At 43.8% G+C, this 18,912-nt stretch overlaps 2 protein-coding genes across 8 annotated transcripts in view; one reads left to right on the top strand and one right to left on the bottom strand.

Annotated features, from left to right (window-relative positions):
* Window positions 1-18,912, top strand: part of LOC147030455 (uncharacterized) — a 74,166-nt gene that overhangs the window by 3,443 nt on the left and 51,811 nt on the right. The window lies entirely within an intron of this gene.
* Window positions 1-18,912, bottom strand: part of LOC147030457 (ciliary neurotrophic factor receptor subunit alpha-like) — a 59,604-nt gene that overhangs the window by 39,612 nt on the left and 1,080 nt on the right. For 5 of the 6 annotated variants that reach the window (XM_085874508.1, XM_085874506.1, XM_085874507.1 and 2 more), the window contains exon 1: window positions 8,105-8,310. The exons of the other annotated variant lie outside the window; for it this stretch is intronic. In XM_085874508.1, the coding sequence (XP_085730634.1) occupies window positions 8,105-8,192 (88 nt within the window). In that variant the 5' untranslated portion in view covers window positions 8,193-8,310. Of the gene's footprint in view, window positions 1-8,104; window positions 8,311-18,912 lie in introns of those variants that run through there. 6 annotated transcript variants of the gene reach the window in all.

Raw genomic sequence — 18,912 nt, 5'->3', positions numbered from 1 at the left:
AAAAGTGCGAGGATAATTCAGTGGGTGAAGTACCAACCGAGGATGAAGGTGTGGAGGTTGAAAGGGGAGCCAGTGAAGGAAGCATTAAGAGAGAGGCTGAGTATGGTAAAGGATGATGTGGTTGAGCTTGAAAGTGGTTGGATGTCAATGAAAGATAGTCTATTGGAAGCCGTTGGTGAGGTGTGTGGATGGACAAAAGGACATCCGATGCAATAATAAACATGGTGGTGGAGTAATAAAGTTGGAAAGACGATTTAAGAGAAGAGGAAGAAGTTCAAGGAATGGCAAAAGGCGAAGGGTATGGTGGTAGAAGAGACAGCACATGAAAGTTATAAGGTAGCGAAGAAGGCTGCAAAGAAAGAGGTTGCAAAGGCGCAGGAGGCTGATGGGAAAATGTTCGGAGAACGCTTGGATTCAGAAGAGGGTCAGAGAGCGGTATTCAGGATTGCAAAGCAGATAGCGAGAGAGAGAGATTTGATGTGACGGGGGTGAGTTGCTTGAAGGATGAAGTGGGACAAATTGTTGTGGATTCAGATGGAATTAAAGGAAGATGGAAGAGATATATGGAAAGGCTGTTGAATGTAGAAAATGAATGGGATAGAAACAGAGAGTAACCCAGTTTTAGGACCAGCAGAGAAGATAACTGAGAAGGAAGTTGAGGAAGCTATAAGAGCAATGAAGAGTAGAATAGCAGGAGGACCGACGGGAGTTGTGGGAGATATGTTGAAGGCAGCGGGAAGTTGGGGTTGTGAAGAGAATGACAGAGATCTGTAACCTGATGATGAGAGAAGGCCGCATTCCAGTGGATTGGGAACTGAGTACCCTCATCCCTCTGTACAAGGGGAAAGGTGACCCTCTGGACTGTGGCTCCTATAGAGCAATAAAGTTATTGGAGCATGGAATGAAGGTATTGGAAAGGGTGTTGGAGAAGCGAATAAGGAAGAAGGTAAAGATTGACGAAATGCAGTTTGGATTTATGCCAGGAAGAGGAACGACAGATGCAATTTTTATTGTAAGGCAGTTGCAGGAGAAGTACATGGAGAAGAGGAAGAAGTTGTTTTTTGGGTTTGTTGATCTGGAGAAAGCATTTGATAGGGTCCCACGTGAAGTAATGACATGGGCATTGAGGAAGTTAGGAGTGGAGGAATGGTTGATCAGAGTAGTGATGGCCATGTACGAGAGAGCACGCACATCTGTAAGGACGAAGGATGGGAACAGTGGTGAGTTTGAGGTGAGGGTCGGAGTGCACCAGAGGTCGGTACCAAGTCCACTTTTATTTGTAGTTGTGATGGAGGTGCTGGCTCGGAGGGTAAAGGAAGGTTTACCGTGGGAGCTGCTGTATGCAGATGATCTGGTGTTGATTGCAGAGAGTATGGATGGACTGAAGGAGAAGATGAACAAGTGGAAGGAATGTATGGAGGCAAAAGGTTTGAAGGTGAATATCGGAAAGACGAAGGTGATGGCAAGTGGTAAAGCATGTGGTGAGGTGGAAAGGACTGGGAAGTGGCCGTGTGCTGTGTGCAGGAAGGGTGTCGGAGTGAACTCCATTCAGTGTACAATGTGTGCTGAATGAGTTCATCGAAAATGTAGTGGGGTGAGAGGGTCATTAACCAGTGTGGCAGCTACATTCAAGTGTAAGGTGTGCATAGAGGGAGCAGCAGATGAAGGAATTGTTGAGTTGGATCTTGGAGATGGTGTGAAGCTGGAAGGGGTGAAAACATTTTGCTATCTAGGAGACATGCTGAATGGAGAAGGTGGATCAGACTCTTCGATGGTTGCTAGAGTGAGATGTGCATTGAAGAAGTTTCGGGAACTGAGTGGCGTGCTGACGAAGAGGGGAGTGTCGTTGAAGCTCAAAGGAAAAGTGTATGCTACATGTGTGAGAATTACGATGATTTATGGGAGTGAGACATGGGTACTGAACAAAGAGCAGCAACAAAGGCTGGAAAGGGTGGAAATGCAAATGGTTCGGTGGATGTGTGGAGTATTGTTGAGAGAGAGGAAGACAAATGATGACTTGCGGAAGATGATGGGAATAGAGTCTGTGATGGAGGTTGTGAAGAGAAACAGGTTGAGATGGTTGGGTCATATGTTGAGGAAGGATGAAAGTGACTGGGTGAGAGGAGTATTGGAAATGAGTGTAGTAGGAAGTAGAGGACGTGGAAGACCGAGAAAAACTTGGCTAAATGTGGTGGAAGAGGAAATGTGGGCAAGGGGATTAAGAAGGGGAGATGCAGAAAACAGGGTAAAATGGAGAAGATTGTCATGGGGCCCGCAAGGCTTACCCCCGCATCAGTAGGGAAAATGGCCTTTAAATGCTTATTATGTTGTTGTTGGCATATATATATATATATATATATATATATATATATATATATATATATATATATATATATATATATATATAGACACACACACACACACACACACACACACACACACACACACACACACACACACACACACACACACACACACACACACACACACACACACACACACACACACACAGATAATGCTACAAGATATCTGATTCAATCAGCCTCAACTCTGTCTACAAAAATATGCCTCAAAAAGTCATAAGGTTTTCATACATCTGCATTTTTCTCTGAAACAAAACATCGGAAAATCTCATTCCTCAATTTCTATAAATCTCACAAGTCTGACTTGTCCAGAAACATTCATATTCTCAGCTTTTGTTTCACTTTTAAAGGTTAGCTCCAATGTTTGATGCTCTGACCTTGATGTCACACAGGCTATTGTGGTTTGAAAGTGCTATATTTGGAGCTCTGAGTGTGAATCATAACTGGACCATGAGTGATGAAACAATATGTCCTTTTCTACTTTTTTCGCATGTAGCACATGGCTGGGAGTAGCATTATTTTTGGAGGGCGCAACTGTGCCGCTGATGATGTGCCCCCCCCTCTCCCTTCTCCCTCCCTGGAGGTTATAACAGTAGTTTGTAATTTGGTCACGGTGCCAGCAATAGCTGTTTAACATCCACAAACTAATGCTGACAGACAGGACAGCTTCCATCTGAGGAACAGCACACACAAATTGATGAATCGTCCTGCTTGTGAAACACCAAGATGGCAGTTTACATACCTGGGCCAAGATCCAATCCCAGGCTAGACAGCTCAAAAGGCGACAGTGCACACCTTTAGGCTATCCTGCGAGCCCATGCACACCACCATTCCCTTTGGCATACTCTTTCTTGCATCAAACTGGCCACCATCTGTGCTGTCTATCCTTGTGGTCTACTGTGTGCGTGTGTGTGCGTGTGTGTGTGTGTGTGTGTGTGTGTGTGTGTGTGTGTGTGTGTGTGTGTGTGTGTGTGTGTGTTGCACGGATAAATCACTGTAGTTTTAAAATAGTTTAAGGTGATAAGAGTGCTGCACATTGAGAGTACTGCAGGATAATTAATCTAAATTTATACTGTGGTGTGCACGTCTCGCTGGAGCTCGGGTTAACACTCAATGTGCAGGTTTGTGTGTGCCACTGCATCCACAGGTCACATGACAGCTGATTAACACACTAATTAGCGTGTCCCAATAGCGAGTGCTTCAATGGTCCACCTTTGGCAACCTCTAAAGGTGCCAATAGTTATGGTTATTAGATTAGGATAATCCCGCATGATTCATTGAAATTTCCCGAAAAAACCAATCACATGCTCCCATCCGACGACTTCGTCACCAAGGCTCAATGATGCTGCCATGAAACCTCTACCCGGCCCCAAACCAGTTTTAGACCGGGGGGGGGGGGGACACCGGTTGAGATATCCTTATATCCTGTATCCTGTCTAAGCTTTAAACTGGACAACATCATTCCCACAGCAGTGGTACTAAGGACAACTTTGCACTCAACATTGACCTGAGCACATGAAAATGGTGCTAAACCCTCAACATAACGATGCCTTAGCCTAATTCGATCTCTGACATCCCCTAGCCATGAATATAATGATCCTAATTAAAACAAGCATGTGTGTCTTTTAATATGTGCTAAAGTGCCCAGAAACCAAGACTTGCTGCTAAAAGCAATTCAACAACAATTCAAGATCTTGGCAAATACCCATGACTTGCATATTTTTTGGACCACCATATGACCTTGAACTTCAACATTTATGGATAGAGTGTAAACAAAGGAAATGTGTCCCCATGTACAATCTATCCATAAAACTCAACATCATGTAAATCGGAAGAAAATTATTCAAGTTATGATCAAAAATGTGTTTTTTGTTAATTAGGTCAAAATCTGAAAAAGTAAGTCAAGAACACAAAACAAATATCAGGTGCACAACTTCAGTGCAGATACACTATTATGATGCAAGAACGTGTTGGAAAGCCAAGTGCTCTTTGAGATTCCGAACTGGTAAAATTGAGCGATGACAAAGAAGACGTTATTTTTTGGGGACCGCCATTTGACCTTGGCCTTTAGCCCGGAGAGCTATAATGTAAAACAAGGATAAATGTGCCTTGCCCTAGGCTATCTAGAGTGGGCAATTTCGTTCTGATCAGACAAACGTTCGTCGAATTATGGTGAAAAATGTCCATAATTGGGGCATGACCTTAATATTAGTTCAAGGGCAAAAAAACGTCAAGCCTGCAAACTTTTTATTCCCATTATTGATACAAATTTTCATTCCGAACGTCCCAGCAGTATGCGAGATACAGCAAGGAAATTTCTACAGTTTGGAAATTTGGAGTGTTGAGAGTGCTTGAAGAAAAAATAATTTTCAATGGTGGTTTTAATAGTCCTCATAGGAGTCCAAGAAACCCTGGGGTATCATTAAAAATTGGGGGCGCCAATTGTGGAAGAAAAAAACCCAACAGCAATAATTATCTTAAATATTAATTTATCTACACACTCACAACTGCCTTCCTTCTGTAAAAAAAAAAAAAGGAGCAACCTCAGCAAATTTCCCAACAATGGCAGCAACCATGACACCAATTACAAGCTGCTCAGTGTCGTCCATCATGTCATAAACAAGGTCGATGATTAAATCGAACGTGCAAGCACAGTTCAACCTGCGGTGTTTCTCAGATCACTGCAAGGGCTAATCCAGGTTATTGGTAAATATCACCAAGAATGCTTCTTACCAAGCAAAGAATGACACTGATGCAAGAAAATATCAGACTGAAATACACAATTTGATATCTGTCTGTGTGACTGCGATACATTACGTGGTTACTTATCCGACCTCAAACAAATTTGCCAGAGGGGCAAGGGGTCGCACGACACGATGGAGGTTGTATAGTGACTTCATTGTATAGTAACCCTAACCCTAACCGTAACAAATTGGTTGTATAGTGACTTCATTGTATAGCGACCCTAACCCTAACCATAAGAAAATTGGTTGTATAGTGACTTCATTGTATAGTGACCCTAACCCTAACCCTAACAAATTGGTTGTATAGTGACTTCATTGTATAGTGACCCTAACCCTAACCCTAACAAATTGGTTGTATAGTGACTTCATTGTATAGTGACCCTAACCCTAACCCTAACAAATTGGTTGTATAGTGACTTCATTGTATAGTGACCCTAACCCTAACCCTAACAAATTGGTTGTATAGTGACTTCATTGTCTAGTGACCCAAACCCTAACCCTAACCCTAACAAATTGGTTGTATAGTGACTTCATTGTATAGTGACCCTAACACTAACCCTAACAGATTTCATAGTATAGTGACTCTAACCCTCTTCTTCTTCTTCTTTCGGCTGCTCCCGTTAGGGGTCACCACAGCGGATTATCCGTATGATCCGCATAGTGATTTGGCACAGGTTTTACGCCGGATGCCCTTCCTGGCGCAACCCTGGTCACCTCTTACGACACAGGGATATGGTACACCTATTTTAACCGGGGCATACACCGGGCCCAGTACACTGGTACTCACTTCGCCGACCTCGGAAGGATGACAGGCTGAGTCAACCTCCTGGTGTGTATCAATTCAAGCAGCCAACGGGGCTTGAACTCAGGACCTTTCGGATCCCAAGCTGCTACCCTAACACCAGGCTATAGTGACCCTAATCCTAACCCTAACAGATTGGTTGTATGGTGACTTCATTGTATAGTGACCCTAACCCTAACCCTAACTTCATTGTATAGTGACCCTGACCCTAACCCTAACTTTATTGTGTAGTGACCCAAACCCTAAGCTTAACTTCATTGAATAGTGACCCTAACCCTAACAGCTTATCCTACCTCAAACAAATTTGCCATAGGGGCAAGGGGTCGCACGATACGATGGAGGTTGCACAGTGACTTCATTGTATAGTGACCCTAACCCTAACTTCATTGAATAGTGACCCTAACCCCCCCCCCTTCCCAAAAGGAGTTTTCCTCATTGGAAGAACTCTATGTTAAGGTGTATAAAATGCTTATCGTAGCATTTCGTGGGGCACACATACCGGAAGTTGAAGTTATTGTCACCATAAACTATTCAGTCAATTCTGTCCAACGATTGATTGCATTTTTAAACAGTCGCTACTATTGTTTAACACTAAACTTAAAGAAATTTGGAGGAAACCCGACGTCCTTGACGCAGTCTAATGATTCTATGCTTATTGCGTCAACAACAGCCTAACGCTTCAAAAGCTCTCTCAGCTTGCTAGGCCTCTGGGAAGGCCTTTAGATAATAAAGGTACTTAAATGAGTCATTACACATGAATGATGCATCCCATTACCTGTCTGAATTTTTCCAGCCATCATATTATAGGTTGACTGTATCATAGATTCTTCATAACTTATATATTGGGGCCTCATATTTGATTTCTCCCGGCCATGACTTCAAGTGCGACATGCCGTATTTGTCCCGTCGCCCTCATGGCCCAATTGTGACCTTTATTCGATACATGACCCCGTTCCTCATGGTTGCTGGCATTGTTTGACACTCGCCTAAGGGGAATTTGGAGAAAATTGGACATACTTATACGTGGGCGGTGTATAGGCTAAGAGTTACTGGTCTGAACAACTACGGGAAGTAAAAGTAGTATAATCAGTGACTGACGTCTGGTGACATTCATGATCAGATTTCTCCAAACTTCCGTTTCCTGCACTGTTTTCGGAAACCCTGGCAGAGACAGTTTCGTTATGACCTTTACCCCTTCCATTCCCTCGGTTTCACATGTAAGGGTTCGAATCTGGAACCAGCTACGAACTGTCACCCTGATGTTTCACATGTAAGGGTTCAAATCTGGAACCAGCTATGAACTTTCACCCTGACGTTTCATATGTAAGGGTTCGAATCTGGAACCAGCTATGAACTTTCACCCTGACGTTTCATACGTAAGGGTTCAACTCTGGAACCAGCGATAAACCGTCACCCTGGCGTTTCACATGTAAGGGTTCAAATCTGGAACCAGCTATGAACCTTCACCCTGACGTTTCACATGCAAGGGTTCAAATCTGGACCCAGCTATGAACCTTCACCCTGACGTTTCACGTGTAAGGGTTCGAATCTGGGTGCAGCTATAAACCGTCACCCTGACGTTTCACGTGTAAGGAAATGCATCAATGATCGCGCTGTCCACCAGAAAGACCTTCATTCAAAACATCATGCAGTGTGCTCGCACTGATTGTTGGTGGATATTAACGACTCCACGACTTCTTTCGCAAAGAGTAGACGAGTTATCACCGGCATCCTGACTAAAATACAAATCTGCTAGGAAGGCAATGGCAAATTACCCCAGATCACCCTAACCAAGAGATCATACTTCACCAGCACTGACCCTCCATCAGGAACATGGTACCCTTTGGATTGGAGATTGGGACCATACTCTGTGCAGAGCATTGGTGCTGCCGAAGCAGTGCCCTTGACTATTGGGCACAATCTTGGACGGGTCACCACTCCGACACAGGATACCAGTAAGCTGGCACTCATTTTGCCGACCTCGGAAGGATGACAGGCAGTCAACCCCACCTGGTATTAATTCAACAGCTGAGCGGGATTTGAACTCAGGACCCAAGGATCCAAAGCCCACCACCTGAACCATGAAGCCAACACCAGGCATACCCTTCGGATGAACCCCTTCTTATCCATGCTGATGGTAATTGAAGCTGAACAGTGGAGTATAATTCAATGCAAGGCAGGGAGGGGGAACATACCTTGAATGTTGCACACACGCGAAAATCCACCAGTGATGCAAACCCAGAGGCACATCACCATGACGAGGGTATCAAACAATGACGTCATTCTAAACGGCACAGCTCCGATTAAAATGTAAAATTCATTGAAACCCGAACCACCGCTCTTCTGATTCTCTTAACCAAAAGCAAGGACGGTCTAACATCAAACAGATCTGAACATTAGCTTAAGTATGGAGAAAAGGGAACTTGCTGTATTTGTTTTATGTTTGGGTTTATTTTAAACCAGTGATGCACGTTGTGGTTGAATCTCCAACAGGCATCTGTGTATTTTGCTGAGCATTTAGATTTCTTTTGTAAACATCTGAACATCCTCTTTTTCTCAAGGACCAACTAACTCGATTTTCATGTTGAATCATAAATCATTTTTCTTCCTTTAGTTTAGATGATATGCATATTTCTACTAATCAGAATAGATTCCAAAAATATTTTAAAATGCCGAAATTAGCAATGTTTATATCATCATGGTTTATATGGATTGGCAGGATAGCCGAGAGGTCTCCCTCGCCTCTGAACTGCTCGAATCTCCACCCAAGCTATAAACTGTCATCCTGATGATTCATCAATGTGTGTGTGCCGTCACTCGGATGGATGTTAAACAGGGCGCCCCATCTTCCAGCATTAGTTAGTGAACATGAAAGGTCCCACGGTTTCCTTCACCAAGAGAGTAGGTGAGTTATCACCGGTACTTTGGCCAAATTACAAATTCCTGCCCTAATTGACTGCTGGGAAGGCAATGGCAAACCACCTCGTATAATCCTTGCAAGAAACTGCTTCGTATGGTGCATATCATCTCATCATATGGTTTATGGCCCAATATAAAGAGTTGTGTTTATTCCCACACCTGTTTATACAAGGAAATACAGGGAACTTCAATGCAGGTGGACACCATTAGGCCCAAGGAGCCTGCACAATAATTCCAATATCTTGGTACTCCCCTGTCGGGGGATACTCCAGATACATATTCAACTCAATTTCAAAACAATTATCTACTGATTCCACGGTCACTACCAAGGTAGACCATTCCTTACATTCACAACTCTCTGAGTGAAAGACCCCTGCCTTACTACCATTCTAAGTGCCTAACTCCAATCTGTACTCTTAAACTGTGCCCCCTTGTCCTCTCAGCGTCCATTCCAAATCTGCTGAAAAGTTCTTCTGCACTTGTTTTGCATTAGCAACGGTACCCAGCATTGTTAAGGCCCGGTCACACCTTGACGTTTTAGCCAATGTATGCCGATTTTTGAATTTTTTTTCTAAAACGCTGGCACACGTTGAATACGTTATGGGTAAGTTTTGATAACATTGAGAGCACGCTGAAAAACACTGCCATACGTCGTTGTACGTTGGCTTTAAACGTTGTACTTTTCGGTTGTCCTCAAATTTTTTCATGCTTGAAATTTCACGACGTATACCGGCGTATGACTCACACGTTCCGCTACGCTGGCCACAAGTTGTATGCACGGTCTGCGATCGTTGACAGACGTCAACACATGCTACTTGTAAGTTAATCATAAGTTGAGACACGCCGAGGTAATGTTTAGCATACCCGAAACTTATTTCTAACCTATGATTAATGTGTTGTTGGCACGTTACGCGATCGTTGCCACACATCGACAGACGTTACTTTTAAGTTACTCATAGGCTGAAAGACGTCGGTATAATGGATCGTCCTTGCGTCAGCGTCCACGGCCAGGACACTTATTTGCAGCATTCTTCAAACTTTTCTTCGGCATGACGAGGATGTTCACACTTCGATGTCTAGCTTGGCTATGATTCCAATTGTCCATCGGCAGCGTCTATTTAAAATAGTCGAGTTTGAGCGTTTTAACACGTTCAGAAGAAACGCTTCAAATTTCCAAACCCCAGCGTCAAAAAACAAAGGCGAGTGACAGCAATTTAAATCGTTCATTGTAAACAATGAAAATAGTTGAGTGGTACCGTTTAAAAGTCGTTGAGTGTAAAAAAAATCCAATTGTTGAGTGCAAGCGTCTACTTTCAATAGTGGGGTTTGAGCGATTTAACACGTTCAATAGAAACGATTAAAATTTCCAAGCGCCAGGGTCAAAAAACAAAGGCGAGGGACAGCAATTTAAATCGTTCATTGTAAACAATGAAAATAGCTGAGTGGTACCGTTTAAAAGTCGTTGAGTGTAAAAAAAATCCAATTGTTGAGCGCAACCGTCTACTTTCAATCGTGGAGATGCAGCCATTTAAATCGTTGAGTGGCAATCTATGAACCTACACGTGGACACGCGGACGCAAGGAGGATCCATCATAACCCACACCCTCCCCCTCACACTCACCTACTACTGCCAACATGAACAAACTAATACTAATACTAATACTAATACTAATACTGATACTGCTGACATGGACATCGACTCAAAAAGGACTCGAAAACACTGTTGGGTTCCCTTTTATGAGCAGCATTTTTATATACCAATTCCCAAAACCGCTGGGAACACGTCTTTATATGGCAGTTGTAAGCTAGAAACACGTTCATTTATTTCTTTTTGTCGACCAGAAGACGTCATTTTAATACGTCTACATACGTCGATGTGTGTTGGGACTACGTAAAGAATTGGTTCAAAGCATGTCAAACATAAGTTAGAAATAAGTTTCGCGTAAAAAAGACATTACCGCGACGTGTTTCGACTTATGAGTAGCTTATGAGTAGCCTTTGTGGACGTGTGTAAGCGTCCACATATCGTGTGTAAAACTTATCCCCATCGCATGCGAACGTGTGTCATACGCCGAGTACGTCGTAAAATTTTGAACATGTTTAAAATTTCTTGACGTACTCTACTTACTACGACGTATGATAGCGTACTTTAGCGTTGTACTCACGTATACCAAACTTACTCATACCGTATTTGACGTGCCCCCAACGTTTTAGACACATTTTTCTTAGGTCGGCATACGCTGGCAAGATCGCCAAGGTGTGACCGCGATGTTGTCACTTCCATTTCTACGGCAGTTATGATTCGAATCGTTGTGCGTCAGCCTTTTAATAGGCTACGTCACGACATCATCGGCGATGCGTGCAACGCGCTATGCCGAAGTTAGACTATCGTTGGGCATAGGTTGTGTAGGCCAACAACAGGTTCAGCATTCGTTGGTATAAGTTATCTATAACACAACGAAACGTTCTGTGTCCATTACTAATATGTTATGCATACGACCAACTCGTTATGAATACGTCCGAATCTTAAAAAAAAACATCAAAAGTTCAACGTCAGCCAGCGTTTTACATACATTTTAATACGTTGCCATCGCTGGCTAAAACGTCAAGGTGTGACTGGGCCTTTATCCATCCTCCCACCCCTTCCCCTCCCTCTCCCTCATACTGTTGAAGAATCCGGCGGTGGCGGGATTTGCACCCTGCTCCAGACACCAAATGTTGATGATTCGGCGTCACTTGACAGCACCGCCGGCTAGTTCAGCACAGGTCTCGGGTCACATGCCTCAGATCACGATACCAACGTACACCTGAGCCTTACCAGTTGGGGATATAGACCCCAGCTACAGACTGGGTTTGTCAGAGACCGAGCGAAGTCTGCCAGTCCGTAGCCCGTTTTGGTTTTATATACAAATCGAGCGGATTGTTCCTCGGCGCGGCACAAATAAATTCAAGGCGGCAACTTTCGTATGACTCAGCCAGATTTATTGGGGACACATCGGGGAACACGACACAAGCAAAGCATTCACGAACGTTATAATTAATCTATAACCCGCTATTAACTAGGGAGATACGGGTTCTGAAGGGGGCCCTAGCGAAATAAACCTTAGGCCTGGCCACATGCAGACAAGACACGGAATACTTGGTGGTGCCTCATGGACGAGAGGAAAAGTGTCGAAGGCACGAATGCGGCTCGTGAGAAGCCGATGTCAACGGATTCGAGCGCCCAAGCTCGAGCATGCAGCGTGGCAAGATGGTGACGACGTCCTTTTGTCGCACCGCTCACGCACCAGCCTCGGCGCGTTCAGCCCCTGTAAGGTCGATGGCACATGACAGTCAGTTCTATGGTGGGTTCCAGCTAGTTTCTCACAAGGTCCAGTATGCAAATCGAGGCCTGCCCGTACACCAGATTAGGCCAAATTTGGGTGTTGGACTCTGCATGCTGGGCCCATGGCCGAGGAGGAACAGCCGGCCAAACCACTCTTCACAAAACAGATGCCCGACCGACAAAGCAGTTCCTCTCGAAGCAGATCGCCGACCGACACTGCGCAGTTCCTCATACAGCAGATCGCAGACAGACCTCATGCAGTTCCTCTTGCCTTTCGGGGCGGGCCTCTTCGACCACCCCAGGGACCATTGTTCGAGATTGCAGCAGCTCTCCGCCAATGGGTTGCCAGCACGTCTTGACTGACTGTCAGAGTGCCGGGTGGGGGCTAGTTAGGAGGGGGGAAGAAGAAGACGCCTCTTGGTACACCACCACTGTATGAACATTGGACAGCCTGCTACACCTCCCGACACACATTTAACGTCCGATTAACAAACAACCTGGTTAAACATGCATTTAAGGGGGGATCTGGGCTAATCCTATATTTAATAACCCACTAAGGGCCCATTTCCGCAACAATACCACCCCACCCCCATCCCTCCAGACTCTCACCCCACCCCCTTCAGACTCCTACCTCTTCCACTCCCACCTCCACCCTACCCCTCACTCCTCCCACAAGGAGAAATCCCACAAAGGGGAAAAGAATATCTCTCGTGAATTTCCCCGGTGGCCTCCCGACATTAATTACATCTGCAGGCATTTCACTCTACCAAGTTTGTTTATAACCTTTGACCTTTGGACCTCAAAAACAATAGGCTTCTTGCTTATGACAAACTCTACCATGTGAAGTTTTGTGAAGATCTGTTTAAAATTGTGAACTGTAGGTGATTGACAAACAAACAAATGGACAGAATAACAAAATCGACTGATGAATATACTTGAAAAATCTTCGATTTTGCAAGTAACAAACAGAAAAGGGTGAAAACATAACCTTTTTCACCTTCGGTGGTGGAGGTAATTAAAGGTCGAGAGGTCGAGAGAGAGAGAGAGAGAGGTAGGTAGAGAGAGGTAGGTAGAGAGAGGTAGGTAGAGAGAGGTAGGTAGAGAGAGGTAGGTAGAGAGAGGTAGGTAGAGAGAGGTAGGTAGAGAGAGGTAGGTAGAGAGAGAGGGGTCGAGGTCGAGTTCGAGGTCGAGGTCGAGAGAGACTTTTAGGTCCTTTTATTACAAAAGAAAGTATAAAAAGATTTTTTTTAAATTCAATACAACAAGTTTTTCAATAAACCCACAGAACAAAGGAAAGGTTAATCTACAGGAATGGAAAAAAAGAAGAAAACAGTTCATTTTAAAGTAATCGATGAGCATTAACAACAAGAGAATTTATACAAACGGATGCTCCAATTGTAAATTTTAAAAATAATACATTAGACTTCGAGAAATTCATCAATCAAAACAGAACAAAAAGAAAAAAGAACACTGTATCATAGTCCAAAAGACATAGAATACCGCAAAGGAAATTACACACACATTTCTAATTCATTCTCATTAACCTTACACATTTTTCCAACACACCAATTTTCAAAAAATTCCATTAATATTTGCATTATTACTGTAGTAATTGAATTCCAGTTGTGGCCTTGTTGAAACCAGGGATTGAAAATACAGGATCACATTACATTGCTCTGGTGGTTTTCCTTTAATTTTTGCTTTTCCAGACAAGTAAATTGCAAGTTTAGCCTCCGACAATACATAATTCCAAAACAAAATGAACTTTTCATCTGCCGAAGCGACTCTAAGCCCAAAGATAAAAACCCGGAGGGAAAAACCGAACAGTTACTCGATCGAATATGTTCTTCAGTCGAAGAAAAAGAGCACACAATCGTATGCAATAAACATACCCATGAAACACCGTCTTCAGTGGTGTTACAGAGGGACAGAGAACCGACACAGTAACATCTACACGGTTTACAAAAAGGTTTGTCGGTAATGCCTCATGAGCAAGTCTCCATTGTAGATCACCTGACCTTTTTGTTGTGGGTGTGTAATACATCGATTTCCATTCAGGTTCAGAGGGGGCGATATCCGGTAACAAGGCTTTCCATCTACTTACTCCCGCTGTCGGAGTGTTAACATTGATAACCGAAAGGCAAGACTGATAGATAAAATTGCTCTCGAGGTTGCCAAAGTGAAAAGAACGACACCCGGCTTGAGACAGAGCAGGACTGGTGAAACTAACCAGTAAATTAGGAATTGAAGGATTATGGGATACCCATAAATCACCTCAGTACTCCACTTCAAACCAAGTCTAAAGGATGTGCGTATAACTTCAACAAGTACTTGGCTTACAACTCTTATTGACCTGGTACCGGTAATCTCAGCGATTTCCTTGGCGGATTTCCAGGCATGATTGGAAGAGTCACGAAGATGCCAAACATTTTTAATACCACTTGTAATAAAGTTTTGGGGAAAAAAACGACTTTTGGGAACATTCGGAAAAAGTGGGTTCAGAAACAAGGGTTCTCCCGCAAACATTTGAACATCATACGACTCCTTCTGGCGGGTCACCACTACGGCGTGCCAAGCATTTAGTAGACTTTGATAAAACAGAGGGAGGAGAGACGCATCAACTTTTTGAGGCTCCATCAAAAACAGCTCAAGGCCGTAACCGAGCGTTCCAGCCTGTCTCAGAATTTGTTGTGCTGTGGGGCGCCAGGGCAGTTTTTTCACATTGAGCAGTCGCTGGATTGATTTCAGCCGAAAGGCCATCAGTCGACATTTCACGTCAATGAGCCCTTGGCCACCTCCGGACAGGGGTCGACAAAGTACATCCCACCTCAACCAGTGATGACCTCCCCAAAAGAAATTAACCAGTAGCCGCTGAATATCCTTTAGTAAGCTGTCCGGTGGCTGTAGGCAGATGAATCTATGCCACAAGACAGAGGGGACTGAGGTGTTAACAATCAGTATAGGCCTCTGAAGGACATTTGTGGAAGGAAACGTTTCCATTTTTGCAAACGTTTGGTCACGTCATCCATCATTCCTTCCCAAGTCATCCATCATTCCTTCCCAAGTCATGAGAAAATACTGGTAAGGACCAAGGTAAACCCCAAGATACTTGACCCCTTCTCTTTCCCAACTTAGACCTTTGGGAAGTGAGTGAGGTGGTGCCAAAGGAGGCCTACCGGATGTACGAGTGACAGAAGACACCCACAAGGCTTTGCTCTTTTGCCAGTTGACCTTCAAGGATGAAGCCTGATGAAACATACGTAGGGATTCGAGGAGAGTGGTTCGGTCTTGATCGTTCCTAACTATTATGTAGATATCATCAGCGTATGCAGATACTATGATATGGTGCTCCTCTGGGGAAGGTACAAAGCCAGAGAGTGAGAGTCTAAGATTAATGAGAAGTGGCTCGAGTAAAAGGCTAAACAGTAACCCTGACAATGGGCAGCCTTGCCGAACGCCCCTCTGAACCTGAAAAGGAGAACAGAGAAAATTGTTTACTTTGCATAAGTTTGATATATTGTTGTATAATAATTTAACCAAACATATAAACTTTTCACCAAAACCAAATTTTTGCAAAACATGAAACATGTAGGTGTGATCAACACTGTCAAAGGCCTTTTCAATGTCTAAAAAAAGTAGTCCAACCCCATCTTCCTTAAGGCCACAATCAATCAAATCTCTGATTAAGATGTCAGAGATTGATCTTCCTGGAATACAGTAACTCTGATCAGCATGAACAACAGTTCCAATTAAACTCTTCAGCCGATTGGCAAGAAGTTTGGACAAAATTTTATAGTCCGAGCACAGCAATGAAATGGGACGCCAGTTCTCGACCCGCCGGAGATCTCCGCCTTTAGGGAGGAGGGAAACCACCGCTCTTCTTCAGCTGAGAGGCAATATGCCAGATCGTACGCTTTCTTGCAGGACCAGCAGTACTTCTGGACCGAGAATGTCCCAAAACGCTGCAAAAAAAAAAAATCAACTGGAAGGCCGTCAATCCCAGGAATTTTTCCATGTTCAAGGCTACTCAGAGCTGTACTGAGTTCCTCCAGGGTGGGCGGTACTTCAAGACATTGACGCTGGTCACAACTCAAAACAGGTACATGATTTGTCATATTCACATCAATATCTTTGTTCACGGATTTATCCACAAATAATTCAGAAAAGAAACCTTTTACAAGCGTTCTTACATCGCCCTCATTTTGTGTAATGTTCCCTGTGGCATCTATCAGGGAAACAATCCGCCTTTGGGACTTCTTAAAACCTTCCAACCGAAAAAAAAAACTTTTTGTTAGAGTGTCAGAAAACTTCATATTTTGAATCCTAAGTCTGACTGACTCTTAGATATGCTTTTTTTTTCCAGTAATAACTTAATTTTCCTACCGCTTTGAGATTCGGCTAATTCTCTCTCTAAATGTAAAATTACAGTTTCTAAAAGTGAAACCTGAATTTTATTCATACTTGTGGAGAACGATTTAAAACATTGGCAAAAAACACGGATTTGGGTTTTAGCATTGTTCCGCCATAACTGAACAGAAGAGTAGAAAGATTTTCTATGAACAAGTGTTTTCCAAAAACAACGAAATGAATCGGTAAAAGAGCAATCTTCTAATAGGCTAGTATTGAAAGTCCAATAAGCACTTTTATGAACCAACCGAGAAGAAGATAGGCCAAGCACTACCAGGTGGTGATCAGTGAAACCGGAAGGGAAATGTTCACAAGATACCAGTACATTTCTGTACGTAGAATTTATATACCGTCGATCAAGTCGAGCGAGCGTGATCAACCCGTTAGCACACCGGCACCACGTGTATTGAGAGACTGTCGGGTGCTGTGTGCGCTATGCGTCAAGCAGACCAAGTGATGTGAAACGACGAGAGATATCTTTATGAGCTTCGGGATGTGGTTCTCGTGTGTTTCTATCTAGCTTTGGTTCAAACGTACAGTTAAAATCTCCTCCAATACAAACACAATGATGAAGCGGTATCACGTGAAGATAATTAGCCAAACGTATGAAAACATCTTAACGAGCTACACTGCTACTAGGAGCATATACATTGAGTAAGGTGAGGTGAAATCCTCGATAAACCAACTCCAAGGATGCCAAGTGCCCTTTAACTCATGGAAAGTACAAGAGTCGGGAACAAACCCTGGACGAAGCAAAAACGCCACTCCTGCAGAAACAGAGGACAGATTGCTAAAGAAACACTGTCCTTTATTAAGACGAAGCCAATCAGACTGTGCAGTCTTGGTTATATGTGTTTCTTGCAATAAGCAGACATCAATATGTTTCTGAAACACTAAGTTATTAACTTGGATCCTACGTAAATGGTTGGCACCACCTCCATTGATGTTTAAGGTGCCACACAACACTTCTTTTCTTTTCATCCTATATCGAGGAAATTTGGCTGCTGTTGTGAACATTCTGTTCTCACTTTAGTAATAAGTTTCCTTAGCCTATGAGTTTGAGGTTTTGTCATTCCAAAATCTGTGATTTTTAATTATAAACCTTGCCGTTTGCAGGAAGGCAGGCAAGTCAGGAAAATGTTTCTGAATGTTGACTTTCCGCTGCCTAAACGTCTCATTTAGAAAGGTCACAATGCGCTGGGGAGATACTTCAGAGTGATCAGATGACGAGTGGGACAGATACGCCACCTCTACGCTATCCTCCGAATCGGACAATCCAGATAGGAATCCATCAGGTTCACAAAATTCACTCTGATCTTTTATCACCTCATTTAGGAGCGATTCTAAGGGATCTACCGGGAGATGTGGAGTACCTATTCGCGAACACTGATTTGCACTCTCCTCGACCTGAGATACAACTGCTACAGTGTCCTCTTGTACCTCTTCATCAGGTACCTCGACCGGGGTCACGGAGACTGTATTCTGAATACTTGTGGTGAGACCATGAGGAGTCAAACCACTTCAGTTAAGGCTTTGGAAAGGCTGTTGTTGGTGACGATTCATCCGTACGTTCTGCAGACGTTTCACCACCAATAACCAACTCGGTTTCACCACCGTTTGAAGGAACATTGCCACATTGCATTTTTTGGATTATACTCTCGTCTTGAGGTTCCTCAGTGAGGACCTTACTCGTATCCAGTACGACTACCTTGGAGGAACTAGTGGATTCACGCAAAGTAGATGCTTTAGGTTTCTTTTTCACGGTTACAAAACCATTTTTTTCATCCTCGCCATGCAAGGAAACGGTATCGTCGGAAACATTTGAGATACTGGCTGTCACCTCCTGGCTCTTCCACACCCAGAGGTATCACATCTGTCACATCCTCACGAGGTATCACCTCTTCCACACCCAGAGGTATCACCTCTGTCACATCCTCACGAGGTATCACCTCTTCCACACCCAGAGGTATCACCTCTGTCACATCCTCACGAGGTATCACCTCTTCCACACCTAGAGGTATCACATCTGTCACATCCTCACGAGGTATCACCTCTTCCACACCTAGAGGTATCACATCTGTCACATCCTCACGAGGTATCACCTCTTTCAAACCCAGAGGTATCACCTCTGTCACCTCCTCACGAGGTATCAGCTCTTCCACACCCAGAGGTATCACCTCTGTCACATCCTCACAAGGTATCTCCTCTTCCAAACCCAGATGTATCACCTCTGTCACCTCCTCACGAGGTATCACCTCCTCACGAGGTATCACCTCTTCCACACCCAGAGGTATCACCTCTGTCACCTCCTCACGAGGTATCACCTCTTTCAAACCCAGAGGTATCACATCT

Source organism: Eptatretus burgeri, chromosome 3 (genome assembly GCF_056783735.1).
Source record: "Eptatretus burgeri isolate ZD-2024b chromosome 3, Ebu_testis_v1, whole genome shotgun sequence".
Classification (NCBI taxonomy): Eukaryota; Metazoa; Chordata; class Myxini; order Myxiniformes; family Myxinidae; genus Eptatretus; species Eptatretus burgeri.
Note: the sequence above shows the minus strand (reverse complement) of the source record. Positions and strands in the feature narration are given on the sequence as shown.